This window comes from Scyliorhinus torazame, chromosome 12 (genome assembly GCF_047496885.1).
Source record: "Scyliorhinus torazame isolate Kashiwa2021f chromosome 12, sScyTor2.1, whole genome shotgun sequence".
Lineage (NCBI taxonomy): Eukaryota > Metazoa > Chordata > Chondrichthyes > Carcharhiniformes > Scyliorhinidae > Scyliorhinus > Scyliorhinus torazame.
This window is the reverse complement of record NC_092718.1, coordinates 184,370,697-184,390,183: the sequence shown is the minus strand read 5'-3', so window position 1 is coordinate 184,390,183 and position 19,487 is coordinate 184,370,697. Positions and strand designations below refer to the sequence as shown.

The 19,487-nt window shown below is 47.6% G+C and overlaps 1 protein-coding gene across 1 annotated transcript in view; it reads left to right on the top strand.

The window, feature by feature from the left end:
* LOC140386790 (double C2-like domain-containing protein beta) overlaps positions 1-19,487 on the top strand; it is a 411,088-nt gene that overhangs the window by 175,590 nt on the left and 216,011 nt on the right. Inside the window, exon 4 of the mRNA XM_072469489.1 lies at positions 13,318-13,427. Within this exon, the coding sequence (XP_072325590.1) occupies positions 13,318-13,427 (110 nt within the window). The remainder of the gene's footprint in view (positions 1-13,317; positions 13,428-19,487) is intronic.

The following is a 19,487-nucleotide window of genomic DNA, read 5'->3' as shown; positions in this document are numbered from 1 at the left end:
CTTGCTTTTTATGTACGTGTAAAAAACCTTGGGATTTTCCTTAATCCTATTTGCCAATGACTTTTCGTGTCCCCTTCTAGCCCTCCTGACTCCTTGCTTAAGTTCCTTCCTACTTTCCTTATATTCCACACAGGCTTCGTCTGTTCCCAGCCTTCTAGCCCTGACAAATGCCTCCTTTTTCTTTTTGACGAGGCCTACAATATCTCTCGTTATCCAAGGTTCCCGAAATATGCCGTATTTATCCTTCTTCCGCACAGGTCCTGAATTCCTTTCAACTGACATTTGAAAGCATCCCACATGTCAGATGTTGATTTACCCTCAAACACCCGCCCCCAATCTAGGTTCTTCAGTTCCCTCCTAATATTGTTATAATTAGCCTTCCCCCGATTTAGCACATTCACCCTCGGACCACTCTTATTCTTGACCACCAGCACTTTAAAACTTACTGAATTGTGGTCACTGTTCCCGAAATGCTCCCCTACTGAAACTTCTACCACCTGGCTGGGCTCATTCCCCAAAACCAGGTCCAATACAGCCCCTTCCCTAGTGGGACTATCTACATATTGTTTTAAGAAGCCCTCCTGGATGCTCCTTACAAACTCTGCCCCGTCCTAGCACCTAGCACTAAGTGAGTCCCAGTAAATATTGGGGAAGTTGAAGTCTCCCATCCCAACAACCCTGTTGCTTTTACTCCTTTCCAAAATCTGTCTACCTATCTGCTCCTCTATCTCCCGCTGGCTGTTGGGAGGCCTGTAGTAAACCCCCAACATTGTGACTGCAACTTTCTTATTCCTGATCTCTACCCATATAGCCTCGCTGCCCTCTGAGGTGTCCTCCCGTAGTACAGCTGTGATATCCTCCCTAACCAGTAGCGCAACTCCGCCACACCTTTTACATCCCCCTCTATCCCACCTGAAACATCTAAATCCTGGAACGTTTAGCTACCAATCCTGTCCTTGCCTTAACCAGGTCTCTATAATGGCAACAGCATCATAATTCCAAGTTCTAATCCAAGCTATAAGTTCATCTGCCTTACCCGTTATACTTCTTGCATTAAAACATATGCACTTCAGGCCACCAGACCCGCTGTTTTCAGCAACATCTCCCTGTCTGCTCTTCCTCCGAGTCATACTGGCCCTATTCCCTAGTTCTCCCTCAATGTTTTCACCTTCTGACCTATTGCTGCGGTACCTACCATCCTGCCATACTAGTTTAAACCCTCCCGTGTGACACTAGCATACCTCACGGCCAGGATATTTATGCTTCTCCAGTTTAGATGCAACCCGTCGTTCTTATACAGGTCACACCTGCCCCGGAAGAGCTCCAAGTGGTCCAGATAACAGAAACCCTCCCTCCTACACGAGCTGTTTAGCCACGTGTTTAGCTGCTCTATCTTCCTATTTCTAGCCTCACTGGCACGTGGCACAGGGCGTAATCCTGAGATTACAACTCTCGAGGTCCTGTCTTTTAACTTTCTGCCTAGCTCCCTGATCTCCTGCTGCAGGACCTCATGCCCCTTCCTGCCTATGTCGTTAGTACTAATATGTACAATGGTCTCTGCCTGTTTGCCCTCCCCCTTCAGGATGCCCACTACCCGTTCTGATACATCCTGGACCCTGGCACCAGGGAGGCAACATACCATCCTGGAGTCTCTTTCACATCCACAGAAGCGCCTATCTGTGCCCCTGACTATAGTGTCCCCTATGACTGTTGCTCTTCTGCGCTTTGACCCTCCCTGCTGAACATCAGAGCCGGCCGTGGTGCCACTGCTCTGGCTGCTGCTGTTTTCCCCTGATAGGTTATTCCCCTCAACAGTATCCAAAACGGTATACCTGTTCGAAAGGGGGACAACCACAGGGTATTCCTGCACGGACTGCCTGCCCTTCTGATGGTCACCCATCTCTCTGCCTGCACCTTGGGTGTGACCACGTCTCTATAACTCCTATCTATGACGCTTTCCACCACCTGCATGCTCCTAAGTGCATCCAATTGCTGCTCCAACCGAACCACACGGTCTGTGAGGAGCTGCCATTGGTTACACTTGCTGCAGATGTAGTCGACCGGAACGCTGGAAGCGTCAAAGTTCTGCCACATCTCGCAGTTGGAGCACTGCACCCCGCTGAGTGACATTTAAGCACTAATTAATTAATTTAAAATAAAATAAACACTTGAATTATTATTATTAGATCGAGTTACAATTAACTATATGGCCCTGACGCTAGATGATTTTTACTGTAAAATTAAATCCAAAATACCGATCACTGCCCTCAGGTGTAGTTACTCCACTATCTAGTTAATCAATTAGATTTGTTTTGCAATTTTTTTTTTTTAATTTAACAGATTCCCAACTAGGCAATCAGTTCACAGCTTTACTGTGATGTCCCTTTCGTTTTCCCCCCACACAATTTGAAAAGGAAATAAGAATCACTTGCCTTCCCAGGATGCTCTCTGGTGTTCTCCCTGCAGATTAACAGTTACAAGCCAGAAGAAAGGAAAGAAAATGGTAGGGAAAAAGCACCTTCTCCCACTCTGCACCGAATTACCTCACTGCACCAAATTACCAAGTTCCAATTCCCACGTGGATTGACCATGCTAAATTTTATAGAATTCACAGTGCAGAAGGATGCCATTCAGCCCATCGAAGCTGTACTGGTCCTTGGAAAGAGCACCCTACTTAAGCCCACACCTTCACTCTATCCCCATAACCCAGGAATCCCACTTAACCATTTTGGACACGAAGAACAATTTAGTTTGGCCAATCCACCTAGCCGGCACATCTTTGGACTGTAGGAAGAAACTGGAGCACTCGAAGGAAACCCACGCAGACACGAGGAGAATGTGTAGACTCCGCAGAGACAGTGACCCAAGCTGGGAATCGAACCTGGGATCCTGGAGCTGTGAAGAAACAGTGCTAATCACTGTGCTACCATGCTGCCCCTTAGTGTCCAAAGATGTGCAGGTTAAGTTATGGGCGAGGTGGACTGGGTGTAGTGCTCTTTCAGAGGGTTGGTGCAGACTCAATGGGACGAATGGCCTCCTTCTGCACTGTGGGGATTCCATGATACCTGCCTGTGTTGAATTTTATCTGCCATGTGTCTGCCTATTTCCCCCAGCCTATATCCTGCTAATGTCTAATACTATTTTCTTCGCCACACTTCCCGAGTTTTGTGCCACCTCCACATTTGAAAATTATGCTTTGTACCCCCAAGTTCAAGTCATTAATTTATAAATGCTCCATTATTCCTCGAAGAGCCAAAAGATAGGACTTGACGGCTGAGTGCATCCTCAAGTTGACAGTGAAAAACGAAGGGATCAGAAACAATTTAAGCTACATAGAGAATTTGACTATATATTTGATTTATCAGCAAATAGTCTAGCCCGTTTAGGGCCGCGACTGTAAATTGTAATAAAATAGTGAAATGTTGTGTCATAAAATCTGGTTTCACTCAATTAACTGCAAATGCTATTTGGGATTCTCACAGAAAATAAAGGCAAAGATTTTAATTTGTCTCTTAAGCTTATATAAGCCACTGAATATTCCAATCTGAAGTGAAACTATTTATCATTTCCTACTGCTGCTGTGTACTGCCACTCACCCGGCAACTTGAAGTGCTCTCTTTTTTGAATTTGATAAAATTGCAGGAAAACAAATACTTAATTTCTTGCTTTCTGACCTGCATGATCAGAATTGGAATGGAGTAGTGGGTGCACGAATATTATCCACCATTTAAGAAGTAGGTTTGTGCCTGTGCTTCCCTATGCAGTGATCCAACAGCAGGATGCAGAACAGTCATTTACCCTGAGAAACAGCAGTCAGAGGGTGAATAGTATTGGGTGGCTAATTGTGTAGCGGATGTCAATCAGTTGTTGTTGTCTGTGTGTATGTGTGTGTGTGTGTGTGTGTGTGTGTGTGTGTGCGTACGTGTGTGAGGGGGGGGGGGTGAAATTGGAATATGAAAATGATGTGCTAAGCATCAAATTGGATCATGAAAGGAAAGTTGAATGTCAAAATTGTGTGGGATAATTGCCTTTTTTTGTCAATCTGGTATGATTATGATGACATCCTATACTGAATCGGGCTGTGTCTAGATTTTTTAATAAAAGGACAATTTTACTTTAAGTTTAAATGGAGGGAAATCAACCTCCCGGTCTTAATCCAATGATCTTTAATTCTTTGTCAGGACTGGTTGATGATGATACTAAGCTTCATTACCAGTTGCATTCCAAGTAACCTTTGGCAACTAAAGCGGCACTCCGATTTCCGCTTAGACGCTGTGCGGTAAGAAACATTGCTGTGTCATTGTGGAATTGATGAAACGTGGCGCATTTTCAATCAGAGGCTGCTTACAGAGCAAAACAACGCAGTTCTTGTCAATCAGATTGGAATCACTTCGGTTTTGAAAATGAGAGGAGAGATGTTACTCCAGTGAATATAGTTGAAGCTGCTGGTGACTCCGGTTTGTTAGAAACACTAGGGAAGAAAGAAGATTCACTGTCATTCGATAAAGGTCCAAGCTGAGGTTATTTTTGCTTGGTCTTGGAAGGAAAGGCGATATGTTTCTCTCAAGGTAGTGAGCCTAGCCAAGGCAACAAATCAACTCCAGACAGGAGGAATGGGCAGAGGAAAATAAAATCCTTGTTCCTTTAATTCTTCTGGCGTGTACTAGGTTCGAGAGGGTGAAAGTTTCCTGTATGATTTGGCAGGTTGGAAGAAGAGAGAGCCAGGGTTAAATTGGAGATCCCTCAAGAGCAGGCGTGAGTGTCACGATGAGTCATTAATCCAGGCCTGTTGATTGCAATTAGGCCCCAGAGCCAACTTCATGCAGACTGCTCATTTGAAGAAGTTCTGTGTCTAGCCAGTGCTAACTAAGTTTTTGATTGGCCGCACGCATTCGGTTCAACTAGCTCCCTGGACGGGAATATTCATTGAGGCTGGAGCAGGCACTGCGATTAATGGTTGAAGAAAGAGTGATGTGGGGAAGAGTGAGGAATGGCAGAACAAGGAAGGGGGCAAGAATAATGCAGGTTTCTGCAGCAGACAAGCACTTATGGATACACACAGCCAAATGCTTGGTGCATTGGGAAATCTTCCAGAAAGCCTATGTTCAATGCCAATGAGCATTGAGGAGTCTAGGACCAACATGGCACAAGGCTTTGTACATCGCTTCGAGCCCATCCTTCCCAGCCTGGAAGTGGTGACTTGACACCATTTTCACTCTTGTGAACCCAACAAGGCAGCAGCTTCTCATGGCTGATGTGGCAACTTCTACTGCCGAGCAAGAAGCAACAAGCCAATGCCTGGGCACTGCAGTGAAGTCTCAGACTGCTGCCATCCAAGCTCCCATGAACTTGAGTTATGATATAAATAACAAAAGGAAATATAAGATTGTGACTCATCGCAACGGAATGATTCAGACTAGAATGGCCCATGACTCAACGTACAGTTGTGTGTAGCATTACATGAAAAAAAGCAATGTCACAGTAGGACTGTAACCTTCGGTGATGCTGTGTACAATTAGATTCTAAACACTAAATAATTAAAGATTCTTTTTCAGTGTTTCTCCTCAATGCAAACAACGCTTCATGTATTTTTTATTTCTTTCTCAACGTGTCTGTTGCCAGCAAGGCTGCATTAATTGGTAATCTCTAGTTTTCCTGGGAAGGTGTTGGTGGGTCTCGTCTTAGAGCCACTCCAGTTCTTATCGTAATGATGTCCTCATGATCGACCATGTTAGCTGCGGAATTCCAGGATATTGATCCAGAAATGAAGGGCAAAGTAACATTATATATCCAGCTCATATGGCACGTGACTTTGAGGTAATGGTGTTGCAGCAACACTGCTCCTCTTGTCACCCTCAATGATGGAAGTCACAAGGGAGGAATGGGCTGTCAGTGTAACCTTGGTGAGCTGCTGCTGAGCAACCACATGATTAAAAGGAATGGATTTTAAACCATAAATTAAAACTTACAGTCTATGTAGAATGGCTCGTATGAAACTTGAATTTAACGTCAATCACTCTCGGTCATCATCTGTTTACTCACCGTTTGAAGGTTACAAACATTGTGTTAAGCTGCGAATAGTAAAATTTCCATGTTATCAAGTTGTTAAAAGGCAAACCATGGAGGAATTTTTTGGCAAATCACTAATGATTCCAGACTTTTTGAAAAATAATTGATCAGTGATGTTGATTTGGAAAAAAAGATATGGACTAATATGAGGAAATGGGAAATGTGCATAAGGAGATAGGATGATTTGAGAGACTATTTAATTGTTATTAAATAAGTCAATGCAGGGCAGGTAAAGATCATTTGGTTTCCCCTACCTTTTGAAAGGAAACCAGTGTTTAAAACTGAATGGAGAAGTACATGCTTGGCAGACACTTTCTAAGTTTGTGTCAGGTCCTACCGTACATGTTGATGTACAAGTCTACCCCCGATTTTGGAGGAATGCTTCAAGTATTTAAAGGTCAAGTATAAAAGTGAACCTCCACTGTGGGTGGTTGCCGCCATTCTCTGTGTGGTCATGTCTTAAACTCCTGTGCATCTTTGCCCATATATATTTTTTTCTTTATTCATTCATGGGATGTGGGCATCGCTGGATGGGCCAGCATTCATTGTCCATCCCGGAGGGCATTTAAGAGTGAGCCACATTGCTGTGGGTCTGGAGTCACAAGTAGACCAGACCAGGTAAGGATGACAGATCTCCTCCTAAAGGACATTAGTGAACCAGATGGGTTTTCATGGCAATCGACAATGGTTTGATGGTCATCATTAGACTTTTAATTCCAGATTTTTATTGAATTCAAATTCCGCCATCTGCCACGGTGGGATTGGAACCTGGGTACCCAGAGCATTACCCTGTGTCTCTGGATTATTAGTCCAGTGACAATATCACTACGCCACTGCTTCCCCATATCAGCTGCTTTATCTCTTGCACCCAGTTATGAGGCACCAGGTAGTAAAACATCCATTTGCGGTGTGAAGGATTGAGGCTGATTACTAATATGAGCATAGCATGTTGTGCTGAAATATGGGGTTGGCTTATAGGTGGCATATATAAAAAATACATGATTTTTGGATCAGAAAAGATGGGTGGTCTTCTATGCCAGGTTGACTTGTACATCATGATCTACGGTAACTGTAAATAATATCTTTAGATTTTTGTCGCTGTGATTATTAACACAAGTGGATTTTGTGTGGGTTGGTCAGATTAAATCAATGTATTTGAAAGACAGTTTATTCCATAAAATATGTATGGAGTTCTACTATAATGAGAAAGATTTTGCCTCTTTACCACTTTCCTAATGGTTATTGGGAGATGTCAACTTGCTACAAAGCTGCCCCTGAGGTTTATTAGAAGCCAATTTATGTTACTCCGGTGTGTTTAACCCTCAGGTTCCTGACTGTTGACAGTGCAAAGCGACCATTATCTGGAGAGGTAATTGATGAATTGACGTGGGATGTGCTTCTGCTGGATACATGTCCCCTTTCTTCAAGACATTCAAATTCTGCTGAAGATGTCAGCAGGTGTTTCTTTTGTCTCTCTGCTTACCCCCTGTCCACACATGCACAATACACCTGGCAGCATGGCATTGCCCATCAGAATTCTCTCTAGTCTATGGGCAGGATTCACCCATTGCGCGGCTAAGTGTTGACGCCGGCGTAAAAACGGGAGTGTTTTACTCCGGCATCAACAGGCCTTTTGGCGCCTGATTCTCTGGGCCACAGGGGGCCAGCACAGTGCCGGAGCGGCCCACGCTGCTCCAGCTGCTGACCCCGCGTCAACTGGCGGTGCTGGGTCCGCGCATGCGCAGTAGCACCGGCCCCAACGCTCGCATGCGTGGTGGCACCGGCGCCAACGCGTACATGCGCCGTGGCTCCCTTCTCCGTGTTGGCCCCGATGCCAAATGCCGTAGGGCTACAGGGGCAGGCGCAGAAGAAAGGTGGCCCCCAGCCCAAGAGGCCGGCCCGCCGATCAGTGGGCCCCGATCGCGGGCCAGGCCACAACGGAGGCTCCCCCCCGGGGTTGGACCCCCATCCCCCCAACAGGCTGCCCCCAGACCCTTCAATGCCGAGGTCCCGCCGCCTCAGAGCAGGTTAGAACGGTGCTGGCGGGACTCTGGTTTTTTGTCATGGCCACTTGGCCCATCCGGGCCGGAGAATCGCTGGGGGGGCCGCGTAGAGCAGCCCCCGACCGGCGCCGCGCTGACCACACCGGCCCCAGTGGCAGAGCGGAGAATCGCGTCCCGGCGTCGGGGCAGCATGGCGCTAGAATGTTGCATGTGCACATTGCAAGCCAGGATTAAATCGTCAAGTGTCCAACCGGTGAGTGTCTCTGGGATGATGCAGGGTGTTGGAGGCAGCTGTGACGAGATGTTGGTGTCTTCCCCGGACTGGTGTTCTGGAGTGTTGAAGGCTTGTGTCGCTGTCCGTTGCCGCCTCACTGCTGGTATTGTCTTGGGGTTGGAAACACTAGAAGGGCTTGCCTTGTCACCAGATGATTCTGCAAAAACACAAGACATGACCCACGGTTGGATCGTGGGTTGGGATGGTGATGAAGGTGGTGGGTGGTGTGGAGGTAGTGGGATGGTGGAGGGATGTATGGGTGGTGGGTTAGTGTGTGGGTGGGCTGGTGTGGGGGTAGTGTTTGGGTGGTGGGCTGATGTGGGAGGGTAGAGGAGTGGTGTGTGGGAGGTGGTGGGGTGGGAGTGGTGTGAGTGTGGTGGGAGTTGTGCCACGCGTGCCATAGGGACGCTGCAACTTGCTTGCCCGCTGCCAATCTCTGCCTCGGCGACTGTCCTCTCTTCTGTTCCACTGACCAGGTCCAATGTCCGCCGCTCCGCGTTGATGAGGGGCCGCAGGTCTAGCGGTCCCCCTCTGGTCTTCTCTCTCTCCCTGTGGTTGTGCGCTGCCTTCTCCTGGGGTGGGCTGGAGGGGGTGTGGGGTGGAACAGAAAGTGCAAAGCGTTAGGCAGTCAGATGCGTGCGACGCAGGGGGTGGGCAGCTGGTGGCCTTTGTGAACAGAGCACCCGGCCATGGCAGCCGGCATGTCGCGCAGGGTGGGGTGCGAGCAGACTGCTGCCGTTTGGTGTTCATGGCCCTGTGGTTGCGGGGGAGCTTTCAGTTTTGTGGGGCGAGGATTGGTGCCAGGGACCCTGGCTACCCTGAGGAGGTTGTGCGGCTTCTTCTGGCACTGCTGGCTGGTCCTGACGGACAGGCCCAAGTTGCTCACAAACTCTGCCACTTGCGCCCAGGCCTGATGTACGGCATCAGGTGGCAGCCTCCTTTGTACCCCGGGAACAGTGTGGCCTGCCTCCCCTCGACAGCATAGAACAGGGTCTCCAGCTCCGCATCTGCAAACCAGGGTGCCGCTCTTTGTGCTGCCATCTTGTTGGCTCAGATGAGCGTATGTGGGGAGTGGCTGCAGCTTGTCAGCCTCTCGAGTGGTAATCCCGACCCCGGCGAATCAAACACCGTTTGTTGTTGGAATCGCTCGTGTTCCATGTGGTGCCAGCGCTAGCCCATTAACGGATCCTTAATTGCTCGGAACTGGCACCGATTCCGTGGTGGTCGAACTCCACCGATTCAATCCAGGCGTCGATTATCCATTCCGCCAGCCGTATGTTCCTCAGCAGAGCATCCTCGCCAGCAATGGGATTCTCTGTTCCCGCCACCTGCCAATGGGATTTCCGGGAAACCCCCAGGCGTGGGTATGCTGCCGGCATAATGAAAATCCCGCCCACAGAGAATCCCGCCCTTGGCCAATGAAACAGAGAATCTGGCCCCATGTAATTTCAAACACGTGTCCAGCGCAAAATTGAGATTCATTTGTGCTGACTTAAAAATCACATTGTGCTAGAATATTGCCTTTCCCAGGAAAATGTTCACACCCCGAATTAATAAATCACCTTTGGGTGTTTCTGGGAACTCCACTCGTTTGGAGCTCTTTGAGGAAGCTCCAAAAATTAAGTTGATTTTGGCCACCAGAGCAATGTAATAGACGTGGGGGCGAGAGTCCCCGGCCTCCCCCGCGGTATGTTTCTCAGCGGCAGGAGGCGGCCTGCCATTGGCTGGCGGTGGGATATGTCAGTCCCGCCGCTGTCAATGGGATTTCCCATTGAATCCACCCCATGCCCCTGGGAAGCCCACGTGAACAGCCAATAGATCTCGCCCTTGTTTTTGAAAGATTTCGAGGTTTGTTTTCTGATTTACGAAGGAACTGAAACCTGTACCGCAATATAACTCCCAAATGGTTCGGTATAGTTTTAAAAGTCATTTTTAGCCATTTAAAATCAGGTTACTCTCCGATGATGGTCAGACTCTGATTTGCTTTTCTTTTGATTAAACCCATTTTCAGCTTAACTGAACTGCGGCAGAACTATTCTTAAATTTATCAAGGAATATTTTTAAAGCCGAAGTTTAATTTTTTAAAAAACCTTCCAAACTGCCATGTGATTGTGCTAGTTCATGTCAGATTTTGAACTTGGTCATGTGCAAATAATGAGTGGAGCTTGAGGAAATGTTTCTCAAGTGGAGTGCAGTTTCCACCCAGATTGAAGATTGCGCACCAAGTGGAAACTCTAATCCCATTTGTTTGTTGTGAAGAAGTCCTTCATGGACTCTCACGATGGAACTTTGATCATTGAGGTGTGAAAGTTAATGATAAAATGACCCTCTTGGAGGCCTCTACTTATTCCATGAGCATGAGCTGGTGGCCTCACTTGTCAGTAAATCAATTTATAACTATAGACTGTTCAGGAAAAGGCTTATTTCTTCGCAGTTTTGTCCTAGTATTTAAAATGGATAACAGGCTGTCTTCAAATGCGTGCTTCCTGAGGATGTGATTTCATTTGTGCAAATGAAGAATTAGTATTTGCTCATCGCGCACCTTTGGCAGTGTTTTTTTTTTTTAACACTTATTAAGCAAAGATCTACCTTTTACCAAATACTGGTCAGTTCAGTTTTGGCATCTACATTCTTTGTGCTATATGTGTATATGAAAACTGAGCAAATCCTGATTTAGCCAGGAGAGACTGTATTCCAAATCGCACACATGGGGCTGGATTCACTGTTTTTGAGGCAAAGTGCCGACACCGGCGTGGGAACTGCCGTTTTACGACACCAAATTCGGCGCTGAACCCTCACCGATCCTGCAACCAATGAGTGGCTAGCAGCTGCGCCGGGTAAAACTCCCGACTCCCATGATGTAAAAGGCTGGAGAATGGCCGGGTCCGTGGCTGCTCAGGCGCTGGCCGTCCGCAGACCCGGCCTGCCAAACACTGCCCCCCTGACCACCCTACCCCCCCCCCCCCCAAGCTTCTGCGGCAGCCCCCCGCCAGAGCACGGCTTCCGGCTGACTGGTGGCGCTGGACCGGTCCGCAGCCGCCACTCCGGTTACCGACCTTCGAGACCACACGCACCCTGCGCGTTTGGGAACCCGGCTCATCGGGAGCGGAGCATCGGGGGTGGGCCTTCAGGTGATGTGCCAACGGGCCTTCAGCGTGCAGCAGAGGAGGCGGCGGATAGAAAACCGGCGTCAAACTGGCGCCGGCTCCGATTTGGTCGTCGGAAGGGATTCTCTGCCCGATCGTCGATTATGATATCGGTGTCGGGGAACGGTGAATCCCGCCCAGATTCTGTTCGCCGCAGAAGGAGGCTATTCAGCCATCGAGTCTGCACTGACCTAGGCCCATTCACCTGCCTTGTAACCCCACCTAATTTGTACATCCCTGGGCACTAAGGGGCAATTTTATCATGGCCAGTTCACCTAACCGGCACACCTTTGGACTGTGGGAGGAAACCGGAGCACCTGGAGGAAACCCACACAGTCACGGTGAGAATGTGCAGACTCCGCACAGAAAGTCAATCACCCAAGGCCAGAATTGAACCCGGGTCCTTGGCTCTGTGAGGCAGCAGTGCTAACCACTGTGCCACCTTGCCACCCATCTGTGCCTTTGCAAAGGAGTCTGATGTGAGAATGAAGAATTCAGTATTCATCAGTGGTTCCAAGTGTTTGGGAGCAATTTACCTCCCTGCTTTTGATTAAGAATAAGGCATTGGTGCAACATAAGCGGTGTGCATAAATTATTATCCATTCCCTCTGCTGTTCTGCTCGCTGCCAATTTTGACCGAGGCTTAGTAATGGGTGAAAAGGGCTCCCAGCCGAAATGGGTGTAAGCCTCATTCAAGAATGCAACTTTGGCCCTTTAACATCACTGGAATCCAGTGCCATTTCATTAAAGTGAGCTTGGTGTCATTATTTGCAGGGCATATCCATTAGTACTGAAGAGTATAGGCTGAAAATTTTAAAGACCATTTGAAGGGCCATTCACCGAGAAACACTTAGATTTGTCTGGAGAATTGAAGCTTTTTAATGTGAAGGATCTTTCTTTTGAAAATATACGAATGATTTCCCATTTCTCAGCATTTTAATCAAATATCTTTGCATAGAGGCGTTTGCTCTACTGGAGGAGAGTGAGATTGGCCAATCCCTATTTTCTCTGGGAAATGAAGGAACAGGGGCAGCAACAAGTCGGGGAGCAGGCAGGAACAGCACTTGTTCCTGTAAGGAGGGAGGAAAAGGGTTGAAGTTAGCTCGCCTTATCGAGTTCATAGTGTCTTCAGGTTCAGAGTGAGATCCCTGAATGCCAGCAAGGAATAGAATTATGATCCCAGTACAGACCGCCAACTTTACACGAGATCTGAATTTCTCAGTGACCGACGTACAGAATTGTGCAGGAATTCACTTTTTAAGACTTTGACTGCAACAAACAAACTACCATCAACAGTAAATCAAAAAGACTGAATTCCTTCCTTATTAATTTTACGTTTTACAGATAGTGAAATAAATGATTCGGACATCCACATGGGATTAAGTTAGAAAAAATATCACAAACAAACGTTTTAAAAAATCCGTGAAAGTTATCATAATGGGGCTATTTGACATTCAAAAATATTAAAATCACTCCTTTTGGGCCAGGGAGACTGTTTAGCAGTCATCATGACTTAATACCCTGTCAAAAACCCAGTTACATTTCATTCAACAAGGTTTAACCTTTTCAAGGGTTTTTACAACCAGGCAAAGACTAAGAATTAAGGTTCTCGTAAGTTCAATGATTTCTAATTGATTGCATTGGGGGGGGGGGGGGGGGTTTAACAGTGCAGTCTGTGGAGAAATATAGAATCACTGACAGCAATTTTTGGATTCCTGCATTTAATTATTTCAGCGATGATTTATAAACACTGGCTTATAAAGTATTTTTAAGATTCGTATAAGCACCTAGTAAAATTCGACTATTTTATACTGCTTGATTCTAGGCCAACAAACTAAGGACAAAGACACTACGGAATACTTTGAATCCAGTCTGGAACGAGACTCTCACTTATTACGGGATCACTGATGAAGACATGGTACGGAAGACATTAAGGTAAAATTTAATTTTAATGCCTTGAAAATCTTTAAGCATTTAAAGTCTTTTCTTTTACGTATGATGGGTAAAAGCGATTGAAATTTGACGAAAGGAGATCAATAAGCAATTGCAGAAGTATGAGTTAATCTGGCTGGTTGACATACATTTCTTGAAGGCTCGTCAAGCTTGGCCAACCTTATGGAGGTTTTTAAGGAAAGATGAGAAAAGAGACCTGAAAGCGGATGTGTTTATATAGATTTTCAAAAAGGAATTGATCAAGTTTGAGACTTGTGACACTTTGATTTCCAGAAAGCATTTGATAAGGTATCACATCAAAGGTTACTGCATAAAAATATAAGCTCATGGTGTAGGGGGAAGCTCATTTACACAAGTCCCATGGGGCAACCGATTAGGGTACCCCATGGGCCTCATGTGGGTTATTAAACCCCCTCGACCCGCCACGCCCCCCCCCCCCCCCCCCCACAAAGTTCTCCTCCAGTGGCCAGCTGAGGGGGCCATCTTTGCCTCTTTGCATGTGGCTGTGCCTGTGCCAGTGCTTGGGCTGGGCTGAGGGGTTTGTAATGATGCCCAGCGCTGGATCCGGGCTGAGGCAATGGGAGAAATCGCCTTGTCTTCCTTGAAGAGGACCAGCAGGGAATTATGGTCTGTGATGATAAAGAAATGGTGTCCATAGATGTAATGGTGGAATTTTTTCATAGCCTATAACATGGCCAGTCTTTTTTTCTCGATCTGCGAGTATCAGCGTTCCTCATCGGCCAGGGCTCTCGATGCATATGCTATTGGGCATTCTGTGCCGTCGTTGCACCGATGGGACGGCACTGCTCCAATGCCACATGGGGAGGAATAGTACGCGAGGACGTGTGGCCTTGAAGGGCTGTAATGTATAAACAGCTGGGAAGATAGTGGCTGCCACTTTACCCTTGCATGCAAACGCTTCCTCTCGTGGCGCTCCCCATGTCCATCTTTGGTTGTTCTTCAGCAGCGTATGTAGGGGTGCTAACAAAGCGGTTACGTTCGGGATAAATTTCCCATAATAGTTCATGAACCCCAAAAACGACCTCAGTTCAGTCGTATTTTCTGGTGTTGGGGCTCCCTTTTTGGCCTGGACCTTTTCTTCTACTGGGTACAAACCACCCTTGACCATGTGATATCCCAGGTACTTGACTGCCTTCACCTGAAACACACACTTGCCTCTCTTCAGGCGGATTCCCACTTGGGAGTGTTCCTTCTCAGTGACCCCGAAATTAGCACGTTGTCCAGGTATACCGCCACTTTGGGTAGATCCTGGTAGTTGCTTTCCATTACCCTTTGGAATATCTCAAATGCGGATGAGACTCCGAAAGGGAGCCAAGTATATTCATTCCAATCCCTGTGGGTATTGATGGTCTCCTACTTCCGTGATGCTGCGTCTAGCTCTAGTTGGAGATACGCATGGCTCATGTCCAGTTTTGTAAACAAGTGGCCCCCAGTTAGCTTCGCAAACAGATCCTCTGCACGCAGCATAGGATATTGGTCCAGGCGGTAGGCTCTGTTCACTGTCAATTCATAATCACCGCAGAGATGAACCGACTTATCCGTTTTCAACATTGGGACCACCGGTGGAAATCGGACTGGGCGTATGATACCCAAATTTTCCAAGCATCGTGATTCAGTTTCCACTGCAAGGCATTGGGGAACCGGTCGTACTCTGAGATATTTGGGCTGGGCCTCCGGGTGGACATAAATTCTTGCCCTGGGCCATTTTACTTTTCCTAGGCCCTCCTGCAAAACCTACAGACATGTCCCAAGGACCTCGGACAGACTGCCGGTGCACACCCAAAAGATTTGTTGCCGGTCCAGGCGAGTGTTCACAGCCAACCAACAGGTTGGGTTTTGGTCCCTGTACCACTATTAGTGGAAGTGTAACTGTCTGATGCCTGTGGGTGACCAGGGTCATAGTGGTCTCTATGATGTTCAACAGCTGCCTGGTAAATGTCGCCAGCTGGGCCTTGGTAGCACACAAGCCCAAAGGCGAGATGCCTGAGCGAAACCGGCAGGAAGGTTTGTTGACCGGTGATGGGGACGGCAGCCCCCATTACCTCCATTACCAGGGGGTGACTGTTGATTTCAAGTCTCATCCGAATTGGTGCAACTTTAGTGGCCGTGATGCAATTCAGCTGCATCAGTTCGTCCTCCTCTGGCTGGGCCAGGTGCACGGCTCTGGCACAGAGCAACCTTGTCATCTGGCCAGGGCGCCGTGGTCTATGTCGATTCTGGCGGCCTTGGTTGCTGCGTGTTCTGTGACCGCAAGCATGGCAATGCCATTGTGCTCCCCGTCATCCTCCGGGCAGGTGTCACTCTGGTCTGGGGTGGGCCTTGACCATTGAGTCCGGACACGATGTTGTGCACTTGCTTGCTGCTTCGGTGGCGATCTGGTCATGCAGGCACTGCCCTGAGTAGGGACTGCACTCCTGTACGGGGGTCGTCCAACGTTATGGACGTCATAGTCAGTGGAACCCTGCAGCTCCTGAACCCCCTTCTCAGCATTCTCACGTTACAGGGCTAGCTCGATGGCCATTTTAAGGTCTATTATTGGTTCTGCCAACAACTTCCTCTGAGTTGTCACGTTGTTAATCCTGCACACCAAATGGTCCCTTCCATCTTGGAGAGGGATGGACCAAACTCACAATATTCAGCAGCCTTCAGAGTCCGCATAGCCGTGTAAAATCATACCTTTGCATTATCATGGAAGATTTTGGGTTGTAATGATTCAGCACTAACTCGTTTGTGCCATCCAATCCCCTTGATGAAACAGCTGGGGTATGAGGGTGTCCAGAGGGGCAGCCTGAGTGGGCTCCCAGATGACCAAAGGCTCTCTGAGCATTCAAAGGACACAAGCAGCACTCAGCAGTGTGAACAGCCAGGACTAGTAGTCCGTAGTGCCAAAGGGGTGCATTAAAAACACATACCGCAGCAATGGCAGTCTTAGCCAGGCTGTAGTGAGTGTGTGGTAAGTGAAGTGCTTAAAAACAGTTCCAGCTGTCAGGCTCTTTGGTGCTAATTATGGCCCCAACAGTTACAACGCTCACTGGGCTGGGAATTGTTTTCAATTCTCACCAGCAGAGCGCTGGGTCATTTGCATGCCCTGGCTCGCTTACCGGATAGTACCCACAACGGAAGTGTGAATCACACGCTATTCAGTCCCAGCCAAACGGAGAATCCCACCCAGCATCTTTTCTCTTTATAGATGCTGACTGCCCTACTGTGTTTTTCGAGCATTTTCTCTTTTTACTTCCAAATTCTACCATTTACTTTTTTTTTAAATTTTAAGATAATACATTTGTACATGGTCTTTATTAGGCTGCAGCTGAAGTATTGTGCAAAGATTTGGGCTCCCCATTATGGCAAGCAATGGAAAGCCTGCAATGATGATCATTGGCGATGCTACCGGGAATGACAGATTGCAGCTTGAAGAAATTGGAGTTTTCCACTGGATCTATAAATTTAAGAAATGATATGATAAAGGCCTTCAATACCATGAACGGTGTCTTAGAAAGAAAGCCTTTCTAACTTGTTCCTGACAAGATAGCAATGGTACCACTTACCCATGTAACTTTGTCATCTTGAAACGAAGGGAAGATGCAGAGGTCACTTAGCTGAAAGGGGTACATCCCGAATGAGGATTTTGCGTTGGCAGCTTGTGGTCAGATGGTGGACTTGAAATTAATCTGAGCCCATTATCAACCAGCGCAATACCGAACCAAAATTAGGCCTCGTCAATACATTCGGCATCAGCTGCTGCTGTTGGTCATGTCACCACAAGAGGCTCACCTGAGTCAAGACCTCGGTGTTGGACCATCTGTCTTACCAGCAGCAGCAACTCTCTTGTAAATCTCCTCTTGTTGCAGTAGACTACAGGAGAAGGCTAATCATGCCTCCTGTGGAGTTGGGAGGGTACTCTGGTTCCTCCAAGTTGCATAGGTTGGGAGTTTTTAACAAAAGAAATTCAACTTATCTGGAACTCCCAGTTGTGGAAGCATCTGAAGAATCCTCACTGGGTGCGACAGGCTTGATGTTTGCTCCAACCATTGCCAACTCATCGTGATTATCATTTAACAGGCAATAGGCTCTTAATTTATATATTGTCCGGAAGCAGAAGTAATTTTAAATGAAACCAAAAGAGAAAATGCTGGAAAATAATCTATATTTGCATTGTTGGATGTTAGAAATGTTAGAAATAAGGGGCGGGATTCTCCGACCCTCCCCGCCGGGTCGGAGAATCACCGGGGGGCAGCATGAATCCTGCCCCCGCCGGTCGCCGAATTCTCCGGCACTGAAAATTCGGCGGGGGCGGGAATCGCACCGCGCCGGTCGGCGGGCCCCCCCCCCAGCGATTCTCAGGCCCGCGATGGGCCGAAGTCCCGCTGCGCTCATGCCAGTCCCGCCGGCGTGAATCAAACCACCTCCCTCACCCACGGGATTGGTGGCGAGGGCAGGCTCCGGGGTCCTGGGGGGGGGCGCGGGGCGATCTGGCCCGCGATCGGGGCCCACCGATCCACGGGGAGGCCTGTGCCTTGGGGGAACTCTTTTCCTTCCGCCTCGGCCATAGCCTCCGCGATGGCCGATGCGGAAGTGACCCCCTCCCCTGCGCATGCGTGGGGATGACATCAGCAGCCGCTGACGCTCCCGCGCATGTGCGGACTTCTGCCGATCGGCGGAGCCTCTTGCGCCCCGGCTGGCTTGGCGCCAATGGCCTTTCCCGCCGGCCGGCGGTGCACCAACCACTCCGGCGAGGGCCTAGCCCCTCAAGGTGTGGGCTTGGGCCCTAAAGGTGCGGAGAAATCCGCACCTTTGGTGCAGCCCGACGCCGGAGTGGTTCCCGCCACTCCATCCCGCCGGGACCCCGCGCCCCGCCGGGTAGGGGAGAATCCCGGCCAAGGTGTAGATTAAGTGAGTTTAATTTAGTGTTTCTGTGTGAGAATCTAGTTAGATTCATGATTTAATTTTAAAATGTGGACAGTTTACAGCATGAAAGGTAAGCAAGAGCTTGGAGAAAGAAGGAGCTATTGCTCAGCAACCAGGGGTCACCTTTATGGAAGGAAGGATTTTTGAGTTTAATTTTAGCTGAATCCATTAGCAGAAGGAGCTTAGCAGCTAGAGAGTAAACAGCTCTCTCAGCTCTACCAGAAGCAGAAACAGAACAATGGAGTAACGGGCAAGAAAGCAGGACCCAGAGAACCCAAAGAACATTTACTTCTAGAAACTAGGGAACAAACATAAATTCTTGGAAACTGAAGTTAAAGAAACAGAATATCTGGAATTGAAACAGGATATTGTTCATTGAAGTAAAGGAGAGAGCTGAAAAGTACAGATGAAGTTGACCAGTGAGAAGCCAGAGATCTGAAGTAATCATAAGGATGGTGATATCTTCCTACAGCCTGAGGAGCAATTGTGAAGCAATTGGTGGCTGTAACCCTGAGAGAATGTGTGAAAAACACGAAAGCATGTGGCTATTCAAGGCAAAGGAATTACTGAAAGGAGAGTTGGAAATCCTGGAAGTAGATCCTTGCTGTAAACAGCTGTGGGAAAGCATTGTTTGTAAGAAGATTCTAAAGTGTTTTTCTTTGAGAGGAGAGTTTGGAAACATTTGTGTGACAATCATCTGGGGGGACTTGAGCAGAAATCCACAGAAGTCTGATTGGGTGATATCTACCATTCGGTTTCAGAGTGAGGTGTTGTCTGACCAGAGTGAGCTTGTTCTGCTAAAAGGATTGCATGTTTACTGAGAACATTATATCATAAGATATATTTTGTAACCTGTGTTACCCTTAAAATCTGTGTACGTCTGTGAAGATAAATAGGAGTGAAGAGGTATTGTATTATAGTTAATCTTTAACATCAGAAAAAAACCATATATTGAACATAAAAACTAATCGGCAGTCCTGTGTCTTTATTCATCCACATTTTCTTTTTTAAGAAGCAAATGTTATGACCTTTTGAGCCAGAGTTCCATTCTGGAACCTTCCCATCTAGTAGTAACATCAACTGGGATAGTATCAATATTAAAGGGGCGTAATG